At 45.4% G+C, this 26,889-nt stretch overlaps 1 protein-coding gene across 4 annotated transcripts; it reads right to left on the bottom strand.

Moving 5' to 3' along the window:
* Positions 1–209: 209 nt before the first annotated feature.
* Positions 210–26,889, bottom strand: arhgef3 (Rho guanine nucleotide exchange factor (GEF) 3). Of its 4 annotated transcripts, none has more exons than XM_067243375.1 (11): positions 26,819–26,889; positions 24,846–24,911; positions 10,525–10,632; positions 9,715–9,888; positions 8,987–9,049; positions 8,293–8,389; positions 8,101–8,177; positions 5,431–5,688; positions 5,120–5,290; positions 2,694–2,880; positions 210–2,444 (listed from the first exon to the last, which is right to left on the bottom strand). In XM_067243375.1, exons 1-11 carry the CDS (start codon positions 26,849–26,851, stop codon positions 2,092–2,094), a joined length of 1,587 nt encoding a protein of 528 aa, XP_067099476.1. In that variant the 5' UTR covers positions 26,852–26,889; the 3' UTR covers positions 210–2,091. The 4 variants fall into 4 exon arrangements, with proteins under 4 accessions (XP_067099476.1, XP_067099484.1, XP_067099499.1 ...); XM_067243383.1 differs by having other exon boundaries at positions 24,846–24,908; positions 26,819–26,888; XM_067243398.1 differs by lacking the exons at positions 24,846–24,911; positions 26,819–26,889 and adding an exon at positions 24,435–24,508.

Raw genomic sequence — 26,889 nt, 5'->3', positions numbered from 1 at the left:
AACGTTCAGGATGTCCACAGATATTTTCTTGGCGTTGATGGCTGATAAATCACCGTCTTCATTTCTTTCCTCTGTATTAAAGTCGAGACTATATCCCCCAGCAGATTATGGGGGTCATACTTCTATTGACAATGAAAGTGAAATGTTAAATAATTGAAACATGATTTGAGTTATTGTTTACATTATAACACAATCTCTAATGTGTTGGTTCATTTCTTTTATTTGGTACAGTCAGAATTCCATTATTTACATTTCCATGTTAATCTTTCTCAGTCCGTATGTATAGTGTATCTTCCAGCGCAGTCCTTTTACCGCTTACTTCCATATACAAAGACTCACACAACATAATGCACTTCCTGTTTGGTTCCTTTCTCCACATTACCTGTGCAATCGCTTCATATTCCTTCTCTCTCGAAAAAAAATAAAGTGAACAGGCCTAACCTCAAGTCAAAGTGAAAAAAGAAACTATAAATAAACACACTAAACATCTTTTTCTTATAAGACACATATAGAAAAACATCAGTATTTTTGGTATGAATGTTTTCATAATCACTTAGTCAAGCATATTTGTTAAACCGATTTAAACTAAATTAATACAAAACAAAACCTTTGGGCAACAAGGAGTAGTCCCAGTGTTTGCAGCAGCACAGCAGGTCAGCACTGATGACTGTATTGTAGCTCTGCAGGCCTGGTTATGGCTCGAGCAAATACTGCTTTGAACTAAATCCTCCAATGAGTTCTCTAACACACACAGATAACCAGTAGGCTTATATCAAGGATGACTACCTGAAACCCTTTCATACATCCAGCAATGTAACAATCTGATTTACTGCAGCTCTGTCACTCGGTTCCCCTCCACAGGGAAGACTCACTTCTGGGGATTGGCCTAACGTCTACAATTCTGTCAAAGGCAGCTCTCCCTGTCTCCAGCCTCCTTTAGTTAAGATTGTCCATTTTATATATTAGCGTTTTACTGGAATGAAACTGTAGGTAGGCCGACACAGAAATAAGATCTACAAAACTGTCTACTACTTAGATAACCTGACCTGCTGGTCTGGGAATTGTCTTTTGTGTATAACCCTGGGTGGTCATTAACCACATTAGAGTCAGTTACAACCGATGACAGATCATGACGAGTAACCTTGCCTGAGACACAAAGACTTCCAGAGTAGGACCTACACTCAGTGGGTTAACACTGTCTAACATCCCTGGGTTGGATACCGTCTCTCTCCATCACAACTCTCAAGGGCCGGATTGTTGAGTTCACTAGTGGAGTCACATCCTGTTTTCAATATCACCAGATTGTCTTCAAGGAAACATTCTCCTGGTCTTAACAAGGTGATTATTGTAAAAAATAAATGAAGAAAAGTGTTTGTATTCAAACAGTACACTAATATACATATATCTTATTTATAAGGAGAATAACTTAATATTGTCATTCTTCTCAAGCGACAGTAGTAGACCAGTGCACTAAGGTTGGGCAGGAAAGATGGCTTTGAGATTTAGATTGTTCCAACTTAAGCAAATGCTTTCAAATTCATCAGACGTAGTTGGTTCACAAGCTTAATCAAACATAAGCAATGGGATCCTTTCCCATTGTGCACAACCTCTTTTGGCTGGTATGCCCAGATGATTATATCAAACATACCTCAAGAATTTGAGAGCATTTGTAAGGGACTCTCAATCAAGGTCTGTTATGATTCACGAGGGGATGGTGGTAAGGCTGAGGATGCAGCAGAGTTACAAAGAAAATCAAGGGAAACTCACTTAACCTTCAGGAGGTCCCAGTTATCACATGCACACACACACATAACCAAGATCCATGCCACGGAGACACAGCAAAGTAACACTGGACTACCTGCACCGAACTCGACACCACAGTCTCAAAGGAACCGACCAGTGATTGACGAAAGAAAGTGTGAAATCCAAAGTAAACCTGAAGTCAAAAGCTAAAGATGTGAAGTGCTCTGTACAATGCTACACTGTCTTCTTGCCCCCCCCTCACCTCCCCTCATACTGGGAATGGCCAAGTTGCAATACTGCACAGGTTCTCTTCTCTTCTCCTGCCCACACCCTCCTTCCCTCCTGAGGTCACACGGCTTGCGCCCGACAGCTCGAGTCTGTGTGCTCCATCTGAGGGCAGTCGGAGCTCGCCTCGCTCGTGTCCATACTGCACTCTGAGGCCTCACTGTCACTGTGGTCCATAGCTATGGGCTTGGTACTCTCCACACGCCCCTCCTCCCGTGCGGGAGGGGTCCCCTGTGGCTTGGGGACCGACTGCACGCGTGTCCCTTGACCCACGGCCACGGCCACCTCCAGGGCTGCTCCTTTGGCTTGGCGGATGCAGTTGAGCCACTGCTGCTTGTTGAAGGCGTCGCTGGCCTGGAGAGAGTGGGACTGGAGTTGGCCTCCGCTACGACACCACACCCTGAAGAAGTTCTTGGCTGGGGGGGGAATGGAGAGGAGGAGGGAGATGAATAACCAACTGAAAATTGCACAGGAAGGACATCACATAAACAGAGTGCTTGTTTCATATTACAGTGCATGGGTGCCAACACGTGCAACACACACAACAAGCTGGCTAAACTCAGCTTGGCCCTTGACTAGATGTCCAACCTGAACTACACCCCACCCAGACAGCGGATCTCTTTTGTTCTCTCAGACAAGGTGTGTGGCGGTCGAGAGGGACTCACTCCTCTCGTTGTTGCTGAAGGCCCCGCGGATCGACCCCCCCAGGCGGATCTCCCCATCCTGCAGGTCCTCCCACTCCAGCAGGCGGACAGGGATTGGCTGGCGGTAGACATGGTAACGGAGCAGCTCGTTGAGGGTGATGGCCCTTGTGATGACCAGCACGTCCTGGAACAGGAAAACGTGCAGCTTCTGCAAGGAAACACAACACACTCAATTAGAGGCAGGGTGGAGTAGAGTATAGTAGAATTGGATAAAGTAGGATAGAACTTGAAATGGACACAGTAGAATGTGTGTACTGATTCTAATCAATATACAGAAGAAACACCAGCAGCCATCTTAGTAGATTGAAGATTTCAAACATTCACTGGTGAGACAGAACCAACACTATTCCTCTATTTAAACACACCCCGAGTGAGATATTCCATCTAAACAAATAGATAAGACTAATCCCTTGTGTTTCTCTTAAATGGATACTTTCCTAAGCTTGCTCTGAAGACATCTGAAAAACATTTCACATAAGAGTGGCTTTTTCTCTTGACTCGCTTCAAGTAGAGAGTGAATCGGAAGAATGATGCATGGCCCCAACACTAACAGTGTTTGACTGAGAAGGGAGTTGTGTTTAGAGAAGGCTGAACAAGTGAGAGGGAGTAGGGATCTGGAGGGGTCACAAGGGTTATGTAAGACAGGACAAATACACACACACAGTTATATTTACATACACACACACGCTCTAAAGAGAGGGATTTGCCTGTATTCACAAAGTGAACCACACTGCGGGGGTTCTGTGTCATGATGTCCAGAAACTAAGTCATGTCTGTAGAATTCCAGTCCCATTTTGGACCATGTTAGGCCCTGTCCAGCTGAACCAGATTGATCTATTATTCATCAAAATGCCGACAGATTCAGTCGGTAGGCGAAGGTCACAAGGTCAGGATTATTTGTTCAACTTTTCCATTTGTCTCTCTCTCCTCTCTCTCCTTTCTCTCTCTCTAGTTCACTCATACAGACAGTCTTAGTACACAGGGTTCCCAAGTCTTGCCCTCCTTACCTTAGCTAACCTCCCCTCACCGAAACCCAACAGGCCCTCTCGTTCTCATAGCATGTCGTAAAATAAAAATCCAAAAGAAACACAAAGCAAAAAATATATACAAAGCATAAAAACCTCTTTTCCACATCCTTACCACTGCTTCTACTCCTTTTTCCGGAGTAATGACTTTTGATTTATAGGTTTATTGTAATAAAAAACACAATACGGTTTTGTTTGCTTCCCACAATACATGAAAGGCAGAGTCTGACTGCCAGACAGACGAATGACCATCTGTTCTGTTACTGCCTTTCCTGTGATTACTCCAGCTAACTAACTGCCCTCTCATTATGGAGACTGCACAGTATGCAGCATGGGAACCATATCAAAACTACACTTCCCAGCACCACCCTGGGCCGGGTACATCGCCATACTCTGAAGTTGGTCTTTTTCCTCGTCTGCATTTTCCCAGGCACTGAACTGAAGACTGCAGGACAAGTAAAGTCTGAAAACCAAATAAAGTCTGAAAACCTTACAGGATTTCCCTGTAAGGTTGCTTCCTTCAGCTGCTCAGCAGTGTCAGAGGAGTGCAGATGAGATGAGGGGTAGGAAGGCTACTTTAAACTATTGAAAGCAGCATCTCCCAACCGATAATAACCAGATGCTTCCCATTAGAACATGGGGGCGCAATTAAGGTAAACAAGATCAACATTAAGCCGAACATCAAACAAACGACAACCCCCCACAAAACTTCCTATGTTTTTTTTATGTTGCATACCTCCCACAGTAAACAGCTTTCTCTCCAGATCGTTATAATGATCCCCAAGGTGGGCTTACATTATTGATATGTGATTATCTGAAAAGCATAAGAGATTCTATTCTACTCTGCCATTGTGTGTATAGGGTCCCCAGTACATCATAGGTCAGCCATGTTGGCGTAGAACTTTGATCCTCTAGTGTCCAGGCTCCCTGTTACTCACACAGGGAGCTGTGTACTCCTCTCCTCGACTTCCCTCTTCTGTTCTACCTCTCTTTACTGTGCTTTGGTGCCCTTCATATGTTACTCACCAACACGGCCTGACACCTGAGAACATCTATTTAGAGTCTTAGAACTTGTGGAACACCTGTATTTGACCTCTGGCCTGAACTGTACATCACACTCCCTGCCTCATGTTTTCTCGAGGTTTTCTTCGTACTGGAGTTGACATTCAGCTTGATCGATTGGCGTGTTGCAGACATGTTATCATGTGTTCTGGAATGTTGTGCGTGTTGGGGGGAGGGACGAGAGGATTCGAGGTCCAGGCCACAATCGCTTAGTTTTCGAGTTGGAAGTAATCTCTATCCGCCCGAGTCACACGGAGGGCAAACGCTAAATTCAAAACGGTCAGGTGGTTGTCCACTCACCGCTCCTCGGTTGTTCTTGAGCTCCCCGTGGCAGCTGAGTGTCCGGGAGCTGTCTATGAGCAGGTCCCTCTGGCTGTCCTCGGGGTAGAGCAGACGCTCCTTGTAGAAGCGACACTCGGACTCCCCAGTTTGCCTGTTGATCTTTGCCACGATGTTCTGGATCATGCTGATCTGGAACGGAACGAGACAACGTTTGATATTCACACATAGTTTCTGCGAGTCGAGGTGTGTGTGAACATGTCTGTACGTGTGTGTGTGTGTGTGTGTGTGCACGTGTGTGCATGTGTGTGTATGTGTGTGTTCCCACTCACTGCTTCATCCAGGTGCTGACGGTCGGGGTGGTCGTTGGGCGAGTGTTTCAGGATCTCCCTGAGCAGCAGCGGGTACTTGACCAATCGGCTGCGTGGGATGTCCAGGAAGTTCCACAGGTCCAGCTTCCTGCTGAAGGGGGACTCCAGGCAGCGTTGGAGGAAATCATGGACCCGGTGATCCTGCTTCTTGTGGTCCAGCAGGGCCTTGGCAGCCACCTGGTTGCTGCAGTAGCTGTTGTACAAGTCCAGGCACGGCAGCTGGGGAAGGAAAGAAGCTTCCAATGAGACAACCGATGTCAACAACTTGGTGACAGAGGTCAATGCCAGTAGATGACCGGGGGGAGTCAAATTTCTTATACCAGGTCACCAGGAGAACAAAAGGGCAGGCGAGCGAGACCCATTTCAACGGAGCACCTCACCCTCCCCTCGCTGTCTCACGAGCCACAGTTTTCACAACAAGAACATGGTCTATCTGTAGCCCATGATCTATCAACCAGCTCAAAATATACTCACTAAACAATCAACAAAATGGTAAGTGTCTATAAACTATCCCTAACCAGTGGTTATCAGCAGAGTTTTAGTTCTGTTAATACTTCCCTGGTGGCATGGGCATTGTACAGACAGTTTACTATACATAAAGTGTAAGTGAACACAGTGGATCAGGTCAGTGGATCAAATCCAAGACCCAGATCCAGTCCCATCCAGGTTACAGCAGGTGAGCTACTGTTCTGTACTGTACATGTGAAGACACAAACCAGGGAGGGAAGGAAGTCTGTACTACCTCAGCCATCATCACGTTTACTAGAACATTCTCCTGGAGAACCGTGCGTGAATCCCTCCTCTTGTTCTTTTCGGACGCTAACTAAGCAGAGTTGGGAGTAGAGAGCCTGGTAGAACTCACACCCTCTCACATAAACAACCTGACAAGCAGCCCTGACACACCCCACACTGCATTTGATTAGAGAGAGCACGGACCGGTCTGGTGGGGGTGCACCATACATGCTCTGATCTGAGGTTTCCACAAGGAGAAGTCCACCTTCCAGCACTGTACATGTGACCTGATACTCCTCTTTAGAAGTTACCAATCCAAAGCAAGCCGGTCCACCATAGTGAACCAGAGACCGAAGTGGACTTGGGCAACCTCCCCCTGGTTATGTAACCTTATTGATTGAGCTCCTGCCGGTCAGAGAGCTGTGGCTGTGGCTGGCGCTCTGCTGGGATGAGCAGAAACAGTTCCTCCCTAGTCATGCATTGTTCGCCATGGTGGCCTAGCGTCAACAGGAAGAAAGGATGGAGTCGGAAAACAGCATGCTTACACAATGTGACCCTCAAGCCTGGCCCCTGGAGAAAAGCTCCAACAGTCCTGCACAAGACCTGTCAGATTTAAGGGGGAAGGTTTCTTGGTCTCATGATAGCTGGCTGGTAAGAAATGTACTGGGAATGAATCCCTACCCCATTAGGATATAAATGGCCAACAACTTGTCCCTATCTCAAGTGATTTTGGTTGAGCTCTTGGAAGGTAATGTACTGCTCAATCAAAAAATTATACTAATATTAGTAATTGTAAGTATAAGTAATACGTGTCTAACTTTCTGAAACCTTATTAATTTGATAAATGATTGCCATTTATTCTAAGATGAAATGTACACCTCACTCAAAAAAACACAATAATCACCATGACTAACTTGCTGTCTAATCAATCCACACCCTGTCCAGAGTTACAGCCCGATGCTGTATGACATGGAGCTGACAGCACAGTGATAACATGATGGTCAGATCTCTGCAACTCTGGCCGTGACATGACCAGGGGTCAGAACAGTAGAACTATGTACGTCAATAGCTCCAGAGTGGCAGAAGGACCCCCGGGGGGCAGAGGTCAAGGTTCACCTCACACCAAGGTCTGAGCACACAGCCAGATTGATAGCTGACGACTCAGCCAAAAGGTCACTGTCTTTGTTTTCACACAAAAATGTCCTCATTGAAAACAAGCAACATCTCAAGGGGTTGTGGGAAGCCCTGGCTATTTTTTCCTAAGAATGTTGTGGGGTAATTTGTTGATGCTTCATGGTGTTCTACAGGGGTAGTGACATCTGTGGTTGTCCGAAAGGTTATGTTCTGGCACCCTTTGTTCCATATCAATCATTCAATAACAGACACATTTATTCACAACAATTTATATTGCTGCATCTTTAACAGTGGAAAGATAGTTGCATATATCAATTTCATTATTTCCACAGATTCCTAATACATGTTAAGTAGGTCTATCTATTATTTAGTAGTATTACATAATCAGCATCATCTGAAAATGTGAGAGACAGATTGCAGCTGCTGTGAGACTGACACAGGAAGCAAGCCAGATTAAGGACTCAGCCAGACGAGAGAGATCAAACTCGCTCTTCCCCTCTCTGTCTCTCCACTATGGCCAGAACACAGCACTGTGGGCTCCGATCCACCACAACACCAGGGAAAGTGAGAGGGAGCGGGTCAAAAAAGCGATGACTTTGGCCTGGAGCTAGCGCTGGTACGCTCTCTCCCTGATACAGAGCAACAGCACGTTCAATAAAATCCACAGTGTAGAGCCCAAACTCTTAAAGAGAGAAAGCGAGAGGGAGAAAGCCAGGAAAGGAAAGGAGGAGGAAGAGAAAGGACCCGGCGTCCGTATCCTCTTACCCAGTCCACCAGGATGTGTCCCACATGTTCGGTCGAGCCGTCGGGTTTACGGGCCTCTCTCAGCCGACTCAGCAGATCTGAGGGGCGGGGGAAGAAACCCAAAATGTTGAACGCCCAGACGAGTTGTGTGTTTGTGTGTGTCCACGCTTGTTTTGTGTGTGTGTGTGTGTGTGCGTATACGTGTTTCCTCACCTTCATGTAAGGGTATGAGAGAGTCCAGGGTCCCAAAGATCTGGTTGAGCTCCTGTTCTGTCATGATAGACAGCTTGAGCATGGGGTCATGGTAAGCCTGCAGGGACAAGAGCCGGTTATGAAACTGGAAACCAATTGTACACAGCACCATCCCAACCTACAGAAGTTTTCCTTTTTCAGTACTTAAACGCTTGAAATTCTCTTGAAATGGTGAATCAGAGCAAGGCGGAAAAACTCACAAGGGTTCTTTCCGTGACACTGTGGTTATACTGACATCCTAACCTATGTATCACCCATGTTAGTAACCAGGAAACCAGGTCAGCTCTGATGGCTCACGTAAACATCCCCCAAATACTGAGGAAAAAAACTCTGTCCTAGATATGAGTCCCACCACTAAAAAAGGCAATCGATGTGTGGAAAACATGGAGGTTTTCCCAGAGATAAAACTAACAAATATCTAGCAGGGGGCGGACACTCTAAGAGCATATCTAATTTTAGCCCTAAACTCATAAAGAACCACACTGTAAAATCTCCTGGGGGGTTTTTCAGAAAAGGTCAACACAGAAGACAGAAGACAAGGACAGACAAGCATGCATCAAGAGGAAAGCCTGTCTGGTCAAAGGGGTTAGATAGCCAAGTCTTGTCAGGCTGGATGAGAAGTTGAACAATGCTGAATAGAGAAAGCAGACCTTACCTTCTTGGCCAACTTCAGATCCTCCACCAGGTCTTGCTCCCCCTGAGACAGCTCAAAGATGGCCTGTCGGCAGAGTGGAAACAGAGAGCAGCAGTGAGACCGGAGAGTTCTTCTATGTGCTTCACCTACATGTCATTACACAGACTACTGCTGTCTGTGTGTGTGTGTGTGTGTGTGTGTGTGTGTGTGTATTTGGGACATGCTTGCACACATATAGACACAGATGCATACGCGCGCGCACACACACACACACACACACAAACACACACACCCAAACAGAACTAAACACGACCCATCTGACCACTAAAAACCCAATACTTCCATGTGAACATCTGGCATCTGTTATACACACCATATAGCCTTGTTCTTTGAAGCCTGAGTGTGTGTGGCCAGGAGGGATCTAAGAGAGTGTGTGTGTGCGCGCGCGTGTGTGTGTGTGCGTGTTGGAGGACAGCAGTAATTCCAATTGATCTTTCAAACTAGCTCATCAGAGAAGCAAGTCTGTCTGTCTGTCTGTCTGTAGAATACCAATTCTAATGATAAGAATCAATAAGATACATCAATAATACATTTGTATACTGTAGGTTCCTCTCATTTTTAAGGTGGTTTGGAGGAAGGATGGGGTTGGATGATTATATACCCATATCCCTAACAGTTTGGGTTCAGGGCGGGGGTCAGGTGTTTGGGTGAGGTGTAAGGGGTCAGAGGTCAGAGTCAGGGTGTCTCACCTCCTGCCGTTTGATCTCCTTGGAGGACAGCGTCTGGTGTCCGAGCCGCACGTCAAAGGTCTCGCTCCACAACTTGCTGTCACGCCGCTTCGCCATGGCTGGGGGGGCGGGGCGGCTCCAGGGGCGCGGGGCCATGATCTCCGTCCGACTCTCGCTCCGGAAGCTGATGGACCGCTGTGTGAGGGGCGGAGACAAGAGACGGTGAGCTCTAGAGGTGGAACTACTCAGCCAGCAGCTGTAGTGTTGGTGGATTGGGTGTGTGTGTGGAGGCTGTGGTTGTGACTGAGGCAGGGGTTAGGCATTCCGGGAGAGAGGTGGGGAGGGAGGGAGGTTGAGAGGGAGGATGGGAGAGAGGGAGGGAGGTTAGAGGGAGGGAGGATGGGAGAGAGGGAGGGAGGTTAGAGGGAGGGAGGCTGGGAGGGAGGTGGAGAGGAAGGGAGGGAGACCCATGTGGACAGATGGCCTGTTGTTTGGACCAACACCGCAGTGATGACAGTAGCAGTCAGTCTGACAGTCCTCACTGCTGAATGATACCCTACACCTCCTTCACTCTCCTCTGAAGACTACCAGATGTGGTAGATCCCCCCCCCCCCCTCTCTGCTCTCAAAGCTCCATTCTGAGGTTGTAGATCTTGCTGCCCACCAACCATAACGTAAACAAATGCAGTCTAACCCATCAAACACATGACATGTTCATGTGAAAACATCTGCACCGAGTAACACGAGTAAAAAGCAGAATGGATTTGAGAATATGCATTCAGTTTATTGCACAGTCAAAAGGAGAAAGGAGGGATTGAGATTATAGCTGTACCTGCAGAGTCTGTCCAATCCGTTTCAGTGGTGCAGTCTTCACTGGAGGAATGAGGCTGGCCAGAGATGTGACTCTGGAAAGGGGCTTCACCCTCTTGATACTGGGCTCCTGGAGGAGGGAGGAGGAGAGGAATGGGGAGGGGAGGAGAGGAATGGGGAGGGGAGGAATGGGGAGGGGAGGAGAGGAGGGAGGAAAACAGACAGGTGTAAACAAACAGGCGGCACATCATCAAAGAGGCACAGCAGAGACAACAGTTACATAAAATACCTTCAGGTTCACAGTCTCCATCAGCCTCCAACACCTGACCAGTGCTCTGAGCCTGGAGCAGCCTGATAAGAACCAGCGCTAGCAACCACTTTCGTGAATGGGACAATGTTCTTCATCGTATTCATCCTCATCGACCTCAGTAATCTCGACCCGACCCCCCTTCCCGATCCCCTCACTTCCTCGTCCCTGCCCGACACGTTCAGCCTCCCCTACGGTCACGAGCCGACGCACCAGTGGGAGACAACGCAGTCCCATCAACACTCGACAACAAGCTCATACTGGAGCCACTTCCCCTCAAGGTGATGTCTTCCCCTGGTCGGTCGGTCAGCCAGGCAGGCAGGCAGGCAGATAGGCAGGCTGCTGCGGTTGATAAGGTACCCCTCAGCCCCTCAGGAGTGGGCAGACGCAGGACCCGTCTCCATGTCACAAGCTCCCAGAGAGCCCACACGGACGTGTCAGTGCTCAGTCAGACATAGACGGAGGGGGGAAACGCAGTGTGGGAGCAGGAACGTCAAAGACGACTGCAGAAGCTGCAGCTTCACCTCCAGGCAGCATCCGTCTTCCCCTCTCGCTTTCCCCCTCTCTCTCTCTCTCTCTCTCCCCTCTCCCCTCCTCGGTGTCCCTCTCCCCTTCCCTCTACCCCGCTCTCCTCGTGTCATTGCAGTTGCAGCATGTCCCTGGCTACGTCACTGCAGCAGCCAGATCAGTATTCTGGGAGCAGACTTCCACAGCACACTCAGCAGTATGGGAGTCCATGACGTCTCAAACCAAACAGCAGAGGTTGAAAGCAGGAAGACAAAACGAAGATAGTGGAGGCATGTCTACATTTCTTAGCCTACTTAGAACCTCACTTATTTGTATTTGTTCTTAAATAAGACTTGAGATTTTACAGCTAGAGGGACATTTTAACCTGGATTTGTAGATCAGATCATGTTTATGCTGGGCCATAATAGTTGTAAAAACCCATCTTCTATGAGTCTACTTCTATACTTATGCAACAGTCGTTATCTCCACACTGATAGGATGGACCGGAACGTTTCACAGCTAACACACTTACAGAGACAGCTGAACATGTTACACAACCACTTCTTGCCCCATACAGGCTGTCAATCAATGTCACCACATGTGCCACCAATCATAACGGTCACGCACGCGCGCGCACGGACACTCGCACACGAACCCACACACACAGTTGCACACTTGCAGTCACACACACACACACACACACACACACACATTGAAACAGAATGAAGAATTTGATCCTAGTAGCTCGTCTGGAGATAAGAGGGCAAGGAGATATAAAACATCTATACAACCTGATAACTGCTCCTTTCTTGAGATTTATAAGGCGTTGAACTGAGGTTTCTTGCATGCAACAAGCCCACATAAAGACATAATAGCTAGGCTACCTATGGTACATTGCCCTTTGATACTAATCTGAGTAATTAAATTCTTCCCAGAGAACATTGGCAGAAGACAAAACACTTTTCCTGATTAAACTATTGCGTGTGAGTCTCACAGATGATTAGGGTGAATGCCTTAACCAAGACACCTCTCTCATGCCAACCATGACGACCTTAACCACAGAGAACTGTCCAGGCGGAGCAAGAGGCTGGTTCCCATGGTGCTCTGATTGGTCCAGGCTGATTCAATCACTTCCTGACACAAGGTCTATTGTGTCTCAACTAAGGCTCATACACATACAAACAGCCCCCCCCCCCGCCCCCCCACCCCACAAACACAGGCAAAGGTAGATCTGGTAGCCCCCGCCACACACACATCAACACACCGTGACAGAGGGCTGAGAAGGATGAATGTGGCCTTAAGGCCAGCCTGCCCTGGATAGGAGCTAGCTTCCAATCAATGTATGCATGCAATGTATATTGGCTCATTATTGTGTTCTACCCTGGTGTGAGCATCAGCCTATATAGCCTACAGCCTATAGACCCACTCACTGTAAATCTACTAGGTCTGGGAATTCAATCAAAACATTGGTGTTGTACAGTTTAAAGGCTGTGAGGGAAGTGCAGTACCTGTACCAGCTGTGCTAATTGAGACATTGCACGTCTACCGTTACGGCTCATTTTCCAGATAAATAGAGCACCAGATGAGACGGTGGCTAACCTTATTAGCTTGCTCAATTACTCCATTACCTTGTCTTTCTTCGAATAGTGGCATGTTCACATTTAGTGAACTGGCAGAGTCCTGTACATTCACAGGCGAGAGAGAGAGGTACAGAGGGCAGCCCAGTCAGGTCCCGCTCTCAAAACAAAATATAGTCAATGAAGCTGAAACATGACAACTAAAACCATCTGTGAGACTGTGTGTGTCAAGTGCTTCTGAGACTCTGAGCCAGAAAGCGAGAGGGAGAGACAGAAAAACAGAGAAAGCCAGAGAAAGAGAGAGACAGAGATAGAGACAGAGAAAGCCAAAGAAAGCCAGAGAAAGAGAGACAAAGAAAGCCAGAGACAGAGAGAGAGAGCAAGAGAGAGAGCGAGAGAGCGAGAGAGAGAGAGCGAGACGGACACCTCCAGGCTACTGCTTCTGCTGAGTACAGTGTCTGCTCCAGGGAGGAGAACAGCGATGAATCATAGGTCTATCTGGAGAAAAAGCTTCAACATATCCAAACTGTGGTAGGCTCATGGCTGCTATGATTGGGATCATAACATTGTTTATATCTGCGTGCGTGCATCTGTTTTCAGTGTGAGTTCTACGGGTGTCCCCCTAGCCCTCTCACACCACAATGGTGTCCAGTAATAGGACATTTAGTAACAGGACATTAGTCACCTTCCGTGAAAAGCCAGAGTAAAGAGCTGAGCTCAGTGACAGGCAGTGAGGGAGCCCGGCACAGGAGAACATAGCCTCTGGGGGGAGTCAGCAGGTCTTAAGAAGCACTGTGCCGTACGTCTGCACTGACTCACTGACTCTGTTCCAGCAGACATAAACACCCTGCAGTCTCATCCCTGCATAACAGCACCATTCACCACAGGACTCACTTTCAGAGTCTGAGTGCCTCAGGATTAGAATGACGACATGATGCCCCTACTGAGGCCCAACTGAGGTGAAGACAATGTACTGTAGGCTAGAACAAGAGGAGGCTGTCAGAGATTCAAACACGGGGCTCTGCCCAGCTGAGACTGTGTTAATAAAACTGACTGTGTGTTAATCGGCTAAACTGTAGCCTCAGTGTAGCATAACGTTAGGTGAGCAAGCCCTCTTACACAAGATTCACTTTAGCCACATGCTGCGTGTGACTAAGCTGTACTGGGGCTGCCTGAACACAACCTAGTCTGTACAAGAACAGGTGGGAAGCTGGCTCTCACACAGATGACAAGAACATACACATCCTCCTTCACTCTTCCACCTATCACCACCACGATGGGGAGAGCTTTGAGCTGTTTTGGGATAGTTTCAAACTTTCAAGTTGATGCACATTTGTTTGAGCCAAAATCTTACCATTGCTCTGCATTCTGTGACAGAACGTTCCTTGGCATCCATTTGTACGTTGCACGTTTAAGAGCGTTTTTCTAAATGAAAAAGTAAATAAGCCATGCAAAGAAAGAATCTTATTTTACATTCTGTATTCTCACATCTTCCCCATGCTTCTTTGTTTTCAGGTTCACACAGTAAGCTCCACGCTCTATAAATAATTGGCGATGTGAACATCGTTTGTGGTCGAGTGAGAGATGACGGTCTGACAGATCCCACAACAGACGCACCAGATGTATTTGAAGCAGCTTTTTGAGGCTGGAGAGCTGGACCCTGACTGAAATACTAAAACACTGGCGAACCATCACAGAGCCGCGGTGGGGGATCTCACGCATGTAAATTGTAGCCTATTTTGTTGTCTCTTACACATTTACAGCCTGGTAGAACTGCAAATACTGCGAGTAGCCTACACCAGTGATTTAACAATGCATGTTGACACTTTAACTCAATAAATAGAAGACTAGTTGATACGATTTTTAGTTCAAAGAAAGAAGTAACACGTCTGTACAGCATGCGTGTCCATAACAAGCAATACGGATTCGATTTCATCAGTCATCCTGAACTAAATGCCTACCTCAACTTCTTTACCCGGTTTGGTGCTCACATTCTGCACTTCCAAGGAACAATTTGCCCTCTTCACGAAAAGGTAAAACGGGTATTCCGTGGCCACCATGCTGTCACTCTCCGTTGTCACAGCGGTGCTTATTGCAGCAGAGTAGTCGCAAGCCAGTCTCGCAGCCACGATGCCCGTCAGATCTGCAAAGTTCCCGTCTCTTGTCTACACCGCTTACATGCGTGTTCATGCCAGCGCACTGATCCTCTCCTCACCAACTCAAATCGCGTCTGAGAGGAGTGAGAGCCCTTGAGTGAGTGATCGAGTGTAAACTCCTCCTGCGAGCAATAGCGTGAGAAACAGCGCCCCACGTTGGCTACAAAGTCTGAGCTACCAAGCCACTTTTGCATAGCTGACATGCAAAATATCCGATTTTTGCAACGCCCCCCCCTCTCTCTCCCCTTCTCTCTCTCTCTCTCTCTCTCTCTCTCTCTATTTCTGTCGATTATAGGCACTTGCATAAAAAAAGCTAAAACTAGAGAGTAGGCCTACTCATGCGATACCGTTCGAACAACTCCCAAGTTGCATCCTAGTTTTAATAACTTCAGTGTGTTGTTCTATCAAACTGTGATGAGAGATTTGGTTCAGGACCCCAACATTCCCAGCACAAGCCTAAGGACATACTCAGCCATAAACAAGGCTCTGCTCCTCTTGGGGTGCCTTGCATGCTCCTGCTAATGATTTGGTAATTTGTTGTAAAAAAAAAAAAGTATTTACAGTATCTAACAGTGCAGATTAAATCTTTGGCTCCCTTTCCCCCTCCCCCCCTCCCATCTCTTTACCTCAATCTCCTCTCACAACTCCTTTATTCTCCATATTTATCACTCACTCATTCTGCCCTGCAGCTCCTGTGTCTCTCAGCAGGAAATTGATCCCAGTTTTAAGAGGCTTTGTTCTGAGAGGCAGAGAAGTTCCTGTGTTTGTACTCTTATCCCGCACGGGGAAGTGTGTGTATGCGCGAGGGTGAGTGTAAAAGTGTGTGAGAGAGTGTGTGTCCCTGCGCATGCTAGCGTGTGTGCAAGGCCCCTGGTCCCTCCAACCAAAGCCAGACTAGAACAGTAAACAAACTGTGGCTTTCATAGTCACTCAGAGAGGTGTCACTCAAATAGACCAGAACACCTATGAAGCACTGGAAGCCTTCAATGGTGCCAGAAAAATCACAAAGCACACAGAGTCAGTTGATCCTGGCCTGCAGGACATTATTGTACCACCCCGACTGATGTTTTTCTCTCTATATATGGTTACAAGCTATAGTCTATTCTAGATTCCCCTTTTCAAGTTGAAAAACAGTATCTTCTTTAGTAGCAATGAAAAAAGATACAGAAATCAGTGAGTTGGCCTATTACACATATCTCAAGGTGAGCAGACTGACCCAGTTGGTACTTTGTTTGTAACTCTGCTGTTCAATTAATAATTGGAAATCAAGACTGAAAAACGATCTGTGTTAATTACTCCACTACATGGAACTCTGCCTATTGGTGCTCCCTGTGAGCATGGTGGGTGGGGTGATTGGGAACAGCTTCACAAGCTTGCCAGAGGTACTCACCTTAAAAGGAATGACTACCTTCCATGGAACATTATAGGAAAACTACTAGGATAGCACCAAAATGACTAATCTGTTCCAAATGCGTTATTCATTTCCTTTCCTGCTCATATCATTTCTCTCATGTGAGTTTGCAAAAAAAGAAAGTAATCTGTAAGGTAAGGTTTATTTTCCTATCTTAGCCTTGTCACCAAACTCCTTCCTCTACTTAACCAATGGGAACCCACCGATTGTGGAGAGATAGAGGAGACTGCTGGTTCAGACAATCAGCTCAAGTGATTGGCTAGAGGGTTCAGGGTCAGGGGTCAAATCACTGCTCTGGATCAAACCCTGAGTCATAACATTTCTAATTATCACATTTCAATCCACAACAGGAGCGTATAGTATCTTGCTTTGTTGTCATGTTAACATAATGGACAATCAATTACTGTAACGTATACACATGGTGAACTACTACACATACATGTATCTGCTTGTTTATCTGTTAACCTCTCAACAAAGGTCAGTAATTCACAGTCCCCTGAACTGTCCTTTTGTTCTCTAAAACCTCTGATGGTATTACTGCAGCTCAGCTATTAATACATGACCTTTTCTGATAACCTTCCAGCCAGGTAATATTGATCATTATATCCTCCATGGTTTTTGATGTGTAGTAGGTCAGTCAAAGGCTACTCTACTACTACACTTTATGTAATTCATTTGTTATGTAACAAGCAAGCGATCACAGTTTTTTAAAAAGTTTTTTTACTTGAATCCTTTGAATCCCATTCAAAAGTCAAGGATATTTATGATGAAATAGGAATGACATTTCAGCAGCTCACAGAGTCCTTGTTGGTTACATAAATATTTCTCAAAAACTGATAAAGAAATCACCATTCTCATCGTTGGTTGGGATGAGATTGATATGGCTTCACACGGCTACAACCAGTGAAGCAGGTCTTAATAAGGTAAGAACAGTCTGCCATGCAGGGGAGCCCCAAGAACCAAATCAAGCTGACTTCCTCGTTATGAGCTGATCTCATCAGGGAGTAATGAATATCATTTTACAGACCTTTTAAATAAATACCTAGAATGACTCAAGATTTTCAGTTGATCGAATTGAGCAAAAAATAATCATGAGCTACATTTTCAGAATACTGAGGTTCATTGCCATTGCTGAAGTGCACCCTGTCTTTGTAAACATCCATACATCAATATTCACTACGGTCCTTTCAGCCAGCTGTTCCCTGGGGTCGTACTCTCAACACTATCAGCCCACATTCTGCTGTTGAGGTTCCTAGGGCATGTCATTATTTTTTGTCAATTTGATCAATGATACAGACCAGTGCAGTTTGTTTTTTTCTTTCAATATGGTCTCCATATCTGGACCCTACAGAAGGATATTGCAGCGGAAACACGTAATTACACGCTGTCTGTAATTATCCTGATTCCATGTTTTATTTTGCAGGTCTCTGTTGTGTAAGAGAATATAATATGAGTGGGATCCTTCTTGTATTAGGAATTTAAATAATGAATTTGTATAATTTTTTTTGAGAAACTATTTTGCTCACACACACATAACACAAGCACACAAAAACGCTCTTTACCGCGTACACACACACACACACTCACAAAGACACACATGCCAGACTCAGGGCTATTTATCAGTAGACTACAAGGCAGGCGTTATGCAACCCTATAGGAACCACGCTTAGGGCCCTGTCAGACACAACACTGCTGACTGCTTATACAACCCAAGTCAAGATACCTCCATATCCCAAGGACACATGTGACAAGGTTGATAAAGCTAACTTGAGTAGAACCGTTTGCGGTTTGCAGCATGTTGGTGCTATGTCTGTGACTACACACGCCACAATGCATATCTTGTTTTTAACTCACACAGTACATTTGATACATCCTCTTTTATGTATTCTATATAAACTGAGCCTGAGAGTTCACGTAATGTTTATGTGGTTGTTATCTGACTGAATATATCAAAACGGCTCTTTCATGTTGGAATTACATTTCTAGCCCCACTGGGCCTGTTTTCAAGCCCTGAATTACCCTTCATTCAAATGTTCTGTATGTGTATTACTTCAGTGTTCAGTCCTTCTCTTGGTCCTCTGTTCTTATCCATGGTCAATCTAATCATGGTGTTGCTTGAAGGACCAGTATCGCCTCCTTACAAACAAGCAGGATTACAGCAACATTGTGCCTAATATTCCCATTGTGACCATTGACAAGAGCTGAATAAGCACACTGGATTCAAGCTATTTTCCTGTGACCATTTTGCTAACCATTTTTCAAGTTCCTGTGACCTTTTACAGGTGAAGTCGAGGGCCTGACAATCTCCAAAATAATGAAGGGGGGGGAGGGAACGAGGACAAAGGGAAAATTCATTTGAGAAATTGTGGAGGATATTTGAGTTCTTCTGTCTAATATTAAATCGCTCCATAATTGGTTTCCGGCCCTTGATGAATTGGTAGGGTGAGCATGATCCTGTCGACATCAAGGTAAGTGCACCTCTTATTCCTTCTTTATAATGAACCTTAATATGAAACTGTTGTTCCTAATGCTGGAGACAATAAGAATCTGGGTATTGCACTAACATATGGAAACCACAATATCCTACAATCAAAGCCCAGTTCTGTACTCAAACACTCCAGTATATACTGTTTCGTATAACAATGATTATGAATGAACAGGTTTGGTATATAATCAGGTGTGTGGTAAGAGGAACGAGAATGCGAGAAAAAGAGACAATGTAGGTTTTCACCTGGTTCTCTGGGCTTTCTGTGGTGCAAGTTCTGGTGCACAAAAACATATCCCATGATAAGAATTGGGATGACACTGAAAGACAGACAGAAAGACAAAGAGTGGACAAAGAGATGGAGTACTTGGTGAAAAAACTAGGTTAGGGGCGGAATGGCTGAGAAAGTAAGTGTGACGCTGTCATCAAAGTGCCCAAATGCCTTTACTGTGGTGTTTGGGGTGGGGGAGAAGTTGAATCAAACACTGTATCTGGGTCAGAGCCAGGTGGGGGGTTACCATTGGGTCAGTGGGTGACAGGAACAGAGATACAGGGAAAGAGAGAAACAGTCTCTGAAGCCAAGTTCTAAAAGCCGGGTTTGAGGTCATGTTTATTCCTTTCATCTGATAAGAGATATTGAAAAAAAATCTCGCTCTTTCAAACAGAAAGACGCCACATCTTTTGAGGAACGGCCTCCAGCTGTAGCCCCCCCCGTTCCTACCTCTGTCTCTGTGTGTGTCAAGTCACAACCAAACTCAAAGCGAGTTGAACAACAGATAACGCTGTCTCCTAATGGAATCTCACTGGAAACTTCCCTCTGGAGACTCAGTACAGGCTATTGTTTCGGCTCTCACTTATCTAAATGACAGAAGGGCTGTTTACATGCCACTGACTGATCCAATACCTAAATCTCACTCTGTATGGGAAGTCTTCATTGAAGCTGCTTCTAAGGAGACTTGGAGAACACGAGGACAGAGCGAGAACTAGGAAGTCAGCCGGATGGGTTCATAAACAGCTCTGTCCCCAGGCCAGAGGTATTTAAAGACTGGGTTTGGTGTTTGCAAGGAGAGTTTGTCCCTGTCCATCCATCATCCTGTCCACCTTGTCCGACTAGTCAGGGATGTCTGAAGAAAATCTTGTATGAGTGTGTATGTGTGTTTGTGTGTGTGTACCACTTGGTATTTATACAGCAAAAGAGCAGTCTGTCTCCCCGAGGCTCAATAACCAGTGCAGACGAGAATCCCCCAACGCTCTCGCACGCTAGGCACAGGAATGCTGCCCAGAACGCCTTTTTATAACCCACAATTTCACTGTTCCCCTCACAACCTGTACAGGAACAAACACACACAGCACACACTCAGACAGATGGCCTCATCTAACCTTGGTTTGACCGGCACACCTGGCTGCCAGCTCATAGCTTCAGCAGTCTTGGGCTCTCCTCAAGGGCTAGCCCTGCAACACACACACTCACTCACTCAACCTACACATCAATGTTTTTTTTTTTGACCACTTGGTCATAGGGATCGCCAAATATGATCTGTTTACACACATCATGATGGGTTAAAAAAAAAAAATTCTGGACAGTAGGACCTCCCAGCCAGTCCAGTTACACCTAGAAGGAGAAAGGACTGAGTCGGATACTAGAGAATCTCTAGTAGTCCTTTATGTATAAATGTATAATCCATCAGTCATTGACTTGAACAAAACATCCCCAGATTGGCTAATGAGCAGTCTAAATGAATTGATTTTGTGTTGACTCAATTACATAAACCCCCAAGTTAGCTAGTGTCAGAATTATGTATAGGATGCCAGATAATGTACACCTTCCTGTGAGACCCATTTCTATTCTCTGACTGGCTGATGAACACAGGAAGTACAACCCCTTATCCTTAAATAGACCTGCTGATGAACAGATAGCACCCTCTTCCTGCCCATACAGACTGATCACTGTTCTGGCTTTCTGACCCCTTAAACACTACGTTTTGTCTTTTAGGGGTCCTTTCTCAAGTTAGTTGTGTTTAGGATCAGTTTTGTTGTCTCTTTGCCCTTAATTAATTATCTGTTACAAATTGTAAAAAAATAAATAAAAAAAAACTATCATGATTAGACTTAGTATACACTTAATTGGAATATAGTAATTTCTGCCAAGATATTATTGATACTCAAACACACAGACAAACAGATTTTTCTTGTTGGTTTTTACCTGTCTGAGTGTCATTTGGGACTATTCATCTGAATGGTTAGACATTCGTTTCTGTTCCTCATTTACAAATGGGGAGCAGAACAAATTCAAATCTAAACAGAACCATATCTTCATACTAGGTACCAGTGATGTGTTGTCATATTGCACCCAGCTCATGGGTCAGCTGATGGGCCCAGGTTCTGTTTGAGAGTTTTGTACATGCAGTTTTATATCATGTCAAGGGAGTGATTCTGATGGCTTGGGCAAACTTGGCCAGACTATACTATGTGACACATTATAAATGTTTCCAAGTGTTGCCCATTTTACTCCAAGATTTCTATTTTTATGTTCGACTGTTAGTGTAAATGGCCAGGCTAGTTTAGAGTAGATTTGGTTTTAAGGCTTGTTTTAAGGCTCTTTCCTGTGTTATTAATAGCCCCTTTTAGGCTAAACACTATTTGGAGTGCCTACTAAACTTGGGTCAAATATTATTTGAAATCCTTTTATGTGAATGAGAATTTCAGAAATGACACCAGTAGAATAATGTTGAAATGAAAATTGTTGCACTCCAAACAGGCTCAAGAATTTCTCAAAAGTAGCCTATGTAGCAATGGAGGACTGCCTTTCATCACCACATTGACAATTCAGTTACCTAGCATGGGAGGCAACCATTCATTGTGCTTGAGGCTATTAGTCATGACATAGTCAGCTTCTATAATGTCATCTAGGATTGGATTTATTTGTGGTTTCTCTTCTCACGTGAAGGTGCTCACTGAAATCCATCTATTGTTGGTGTAATCAGGATTAAACTGTTCACAGCAGAGTAGTTTTCTCTGGAAACCCTCTTGCGCTTGCCAGATTTTTTGCTCATTTTTCACAGGCTTTTTTTAGGCTCATGATTCACGTGCACAGAGGACGAGGTTAAAATCATAAAAATACATCAACAACTTACTGAGCTTTTATACCGGGTACCCTAAAAGTTCAAGCATGCCATCGTTCATTACGAACCCTGATCTGATCTGAAGCCCAGTTGGTGAGCTGCCCTGTAGATAAGTGACCGGCAGTCACCCTGGTTGTTGTTGTGAGGCCCTAGATAACAACCAATACCTTGATTGTGGAGGAAACCCTGACGACCAGGAGAGGGAAACAATGGCTGTGTAGGGTACGGGTGGGAGGGGGGGGGGGGGGGGGGGGTGTGCAGGGATGGTGGCAGGGGGGTGGGGGTGGTGGCAGGGGGGTGGGGGTGGGGGTGGTGGGGGCGGTGGCAGGGGGGTGGGTGGGGACTGAAACAGGGCTGAGCTGCTGGCCTCGTCTCCCAGCGCTCCCCGCCAGCAGGCATTTTGCCCAGTTGATACGGGCCAGGCTATTGTGTGAGCTGGCCGGTCACTTACGGGCACTGGCCAGACAGATGTGTCACCTTGCTCCTCTGCCCCTGCACTGCCATCGACAGCTCAGCACGAAGGCCGGTGTTAAAACACACAGTACTATGAAGTCCTACAATACCGGGCCAAAACAAAGACCGTTCCTTGGTACTAATCACTATAATACTGTTGGAACTTTGCACTTCTTGTTACTTTATGAACAACTATGTACGTGACTTTGGATAAACGCATATTCTAAATGGTTCCTATAAATGGAAAGAGTCAAGACATTGTTTTCACATCTCTGAACAGGTCAAAATCAATACAGTATTTCTACTGTACAACATACAATATGTTTTTAATCTACTAATGAAAGTTATTAATAAAACTCAAATGACTGATATGAACTCATCTGCAGTCATTTTCCAGTATCAACACAGAGCAGATCTTATCTACTGTATTTCTGTCTGAGTGAATCACTGAGTTAAAGAACTGATGACTGAGAGGTACTGTAGCCTACACTAACAATAGTCGGTAACATCACAATGCTCCTAATTTAAACCTCTCCATACGACCACACTACCCCACCCAAGCCCTCCCACCACCATATCCTCACCCCCACCTGCCAATCCCAGTCCAACCCAAGGCCACTGAGCAACATCCATCTCAAAACCCCAACCAGTGACTCCCTGACTGGTTCCTGTCCCACCCTGGACCTGCAGCCTCCGCCCACACCACAACACTGCCCTGGGGGAAGATTCCTCAGGTTCACTGTTTAGACACGCTCCCTCGCTCAGCCAGCACACTCATGGAAGCCGCTTCACAGTTCAAGGGAGCTATAAGTCATCTTCTGGGAGGCTGTTATCCTGCCTGCCCACTCGACTGCTCTCTGGGCTGTCTGGGTAAGGAGAAGACACCTTCAGACTGGCCTTTAAAGAAGTTCTTCTCAGCACAAATTGATGATGCGTAACATAAAAAAGGATTTGCAAAGTGGCTGATTGGTAAGGTGGGAGATAACAGGGTGACTGACTATATTTTGACACAAGTCGCATCTGAGCCTGTAACCAATTCCGAGTGCAAACATTAAAACATGTCTGAGACTAGTCATGTAACAAGGTGCTCCTGGGCAACTGCAGGGGATCGTTCACCTCTGTAACAAAAATCTGCTATCCCCTTTGATGATGTCTGTCCCAAAACAAGCTCAGCCATTTGATCAAATCCCTATTTTTGACGCGTTGATTCTGAGTTAGCTACGTCACAACAGGCACTGTGAACACACAAAGGAGAGGAAATGAGTTTCTACTATGTGTGACTATTACCATGGCTTTGCAATAAATAGCCTGTTTGACCTTTGGGGAATAGGAAGACTATGATGTGCTTTGTGAGTTCTCATCAAAGGTGTTTTCATGTCTGGGAGATCTCAGTTATTATTACCATCATTATCATTAAGGTTGAGAACATAATTCCAGCCAGAGAGCGGAGCAACGGAAAAATTAGAAGGTTCTGGAAAATAATTGTTAGATTTTTCGTTTATGGATGATAAGTCAAAGATGGATTCATCACTAGTTAATGCCAGAGACATTAAAGAGGATTATAAAGGTAAATGGGGGGCAGAGCAATGATATAGTAGGAGAGGGGGGGAAAAGAGCAAGAGATGGAAAGAAGTAAATGTTCCCAAAGAGAAGAGAGGTATCGGCTACCAAATGGCCAAATCTGTCAAATGTTGAGAAACTCGTCCATGCTTTTGTCTCTTCAAGACTGGATGACTGTAACATATTTCTCATCAGGATCACTGGCTGGAGTCCAAATACACTACAGTACATTTACAATCATGCCGCCCGGTTCCTGATAAAGTGCAGAAGTATACCGCCACATCACCCCCATCCACCTTTCCCTCCACTGGCTTCCCATCTCCCACCCGATTCAAATCAAACCCTTAAGCTAACCTTCAAATGTCTTCATGAAACAGCATCTTCCTCTCACTCCACAATCCCTCCCGCCTCTTCAAAGAACCTTTTCCTCCTTCACCCCGCAGAACAAACCTGGTTGTGATGGGGGACTGGACCTTCAGCTCTGCACCATCAGATTGTGGAATTATTTGCCTGAACTTCTTTGCCTAAGAGCACCTTAGTCAATAGATGTTTTAGAAGCTAGTATAAAAGAAATTCTCTTTAAGAAGGCTTTTCTTCTATAATACTTCTATTTGTATGCACTTTTAAGTACTGTTCTATGTATTAGTCTGTGTACTGCTTGGTTGTTTTTATTTTAAAAACCTGTAGTGACCTGATTGCCTTGATAATAAAGAGCGCATTATGAATTAAATGTGTTATTATTAAATGTGATGGAGGACTACTTACATTAATGTCCAGGCTACAGAGACTGAGGGAGTCCACATCTCTCTTCCCCTGTTTCCTCTTCTTCTGCTAACAAACACACAAAAACACACACACATCCAAAACGAACACAGGCACACACAAAAACACACAAACAAACACACACAAACAGAGAGGGAGAAATAACACAATGGGTGAGTTGGCAAGATAAAGATCAATATATGAGCAGCATAGTCCTCATTACTGAACGTGCTGTAGCTAAAAGACTGCAGTTAGCCCACCCTGACCCAAATTCTTGTATTTTTCCAAGAAAGCACTTAACAAGAATACCTGAGGGGTTTCAAAGGTAAAACAAAATCAAATGGTTTTACTGGAGGCAGGAAGCTTGATAAATATCTGGTTTAAATATACAAAATTCTCTGTTAGGGAGTTTGCTTGGATATTAGTGAAATACGTGCCAAAGGCTATTTGAAAAAGTTACAGTAAGTAAAACACGGCAGCATCTAATGGTTTTGGCTTTTCCCCCATTCTTCCATTTACAGTCGTAACAGCAGTCACAGCAGTTAACCTAAATTGATACCATCCGCTGTTTTTTCCTCTCTCTGTCTTGTATCCAGTGCAAGCCTTGCTGTGTTATTGTTGCCCTGCACAACAGTTTACCTTTCCATGACAACAAGCATTTCCCATCAGTAGGAGTGACCATTGTTCAGGGAACGAGTGGAGCTTGGACAATAGACCACGTGAGAGGCTGACGTCTACTGTACATGAACTCTGATATATATCTTTGAGATATCCAGTACCTTAATATATTGTGCATACATCACAGGACTTGGCTTTCGTCTCTGCTACATAGGCAAAAAACAGTGTGGGAGCCTGCAAAGCAATTGCAATAGTGACTAACACCGAAACTATATGATTTAGATGAGATTTTTGCAATAGCTCTGTTTCAAAGAATTATCAAGGGGACAATAATATGTAGTTGACTCATTATCGGGAATGTCCCCACCTCATTTTTCCAGGCCCGACAGAATATTCAGTGTCTGACAAATTAGTGGAACATAAAAAATAAAAAAAAGAATTTCTTAATTTACGGATTCACCCAGGCGGTCTCGTTACAGACAGAACATGTAGCTGAACTGATTCATATGCCAAAGCAATGCGGTGTCAAACATGTTAAAAGCCTGTTAACACCTCAGGACACCCAGAGGGGTGAAATGTAGTAGCCTAGTGAACAACCAGCCAGCTCTGGGAGGGTCCTCTGCAGGTGCAGCTGCCCCAGGAACAAACCCTTCCTTTGCAGAGTGACGAATGAGAGGATGGCCCCTCAGCCCCGCCCCAAGCACACCTGACCACTCAGGACACTGGGTTCATGAGGACGAACCAGCTGCTCATTTCATCTGGGTTCCTAGAACCCTTAAACATGATAGATGGTTCAGTAAATAAATATTCATCATGCGTTACAGGAAACAGCACTGTTCATACTGCACTAGCATTCTATAGGGAAGGAAACAATATGTACCATATGATAACAAACAAGAAATGACCTCACATTAATTATGTACGTACAATCAATTTGAGCTTTCACAAGAAGCTGTTGACAATTTCTGTGCCATTGACTTCTACCAGTTATGTAACCAGTTCAACTTTGTCAGACCTGGAGTCTAAGATGAGAGCCAGAAAGCAGGTTCATTTTCTATATAAATAAGAAGCACAACTGTCGAGGAGGATATTATCATATTGCAACACACACATACAAAGAGTAAAATGTTACATCATAATGATCTCACTCACTCACAGTACTAACTCCCCTTGTCCATCACATGTTCCCTCCCTCACATCACGCACATCGACCCTCACTCCCTCGCCCCTTCTCTCAGACCTTCACGCACATCGACCCTCACACCCTCGCCCCTTCTCTCAGACCTTCACGCACATCGACCCTCACACCTTCCCTCGCTCGCCTCTTCTCTCACATCTTCACTCGTTCTGTCACTCACCCGCTGGTGCACAAACAGGCAGCAGCCCATCATGGAGGACTTGTGTGCTGTGGCTTTCCCCTCCAGTCCAA

This window comes from Osmerus mordax, chromosome 1 (assembly GCF_038355195.1).
Source record: "Osmerus mordax isolate fOsmMor3 chromosome 1, fOsmMor3.pri, whole genome shotgun sequence".
NCBI classification, from domain to species: domain Eukaryota; kingdom Metazoa; phylum Chordata; class Actinopteri; order Osmeriformes; family Osmeridae; genus Osmerus; species Osmerus mordax.
The sequence above is the reverse complement of the archived record's forward strand: the minus strand, read 5'-3'. Positions and strand labels throughout refer to the sequence as shown.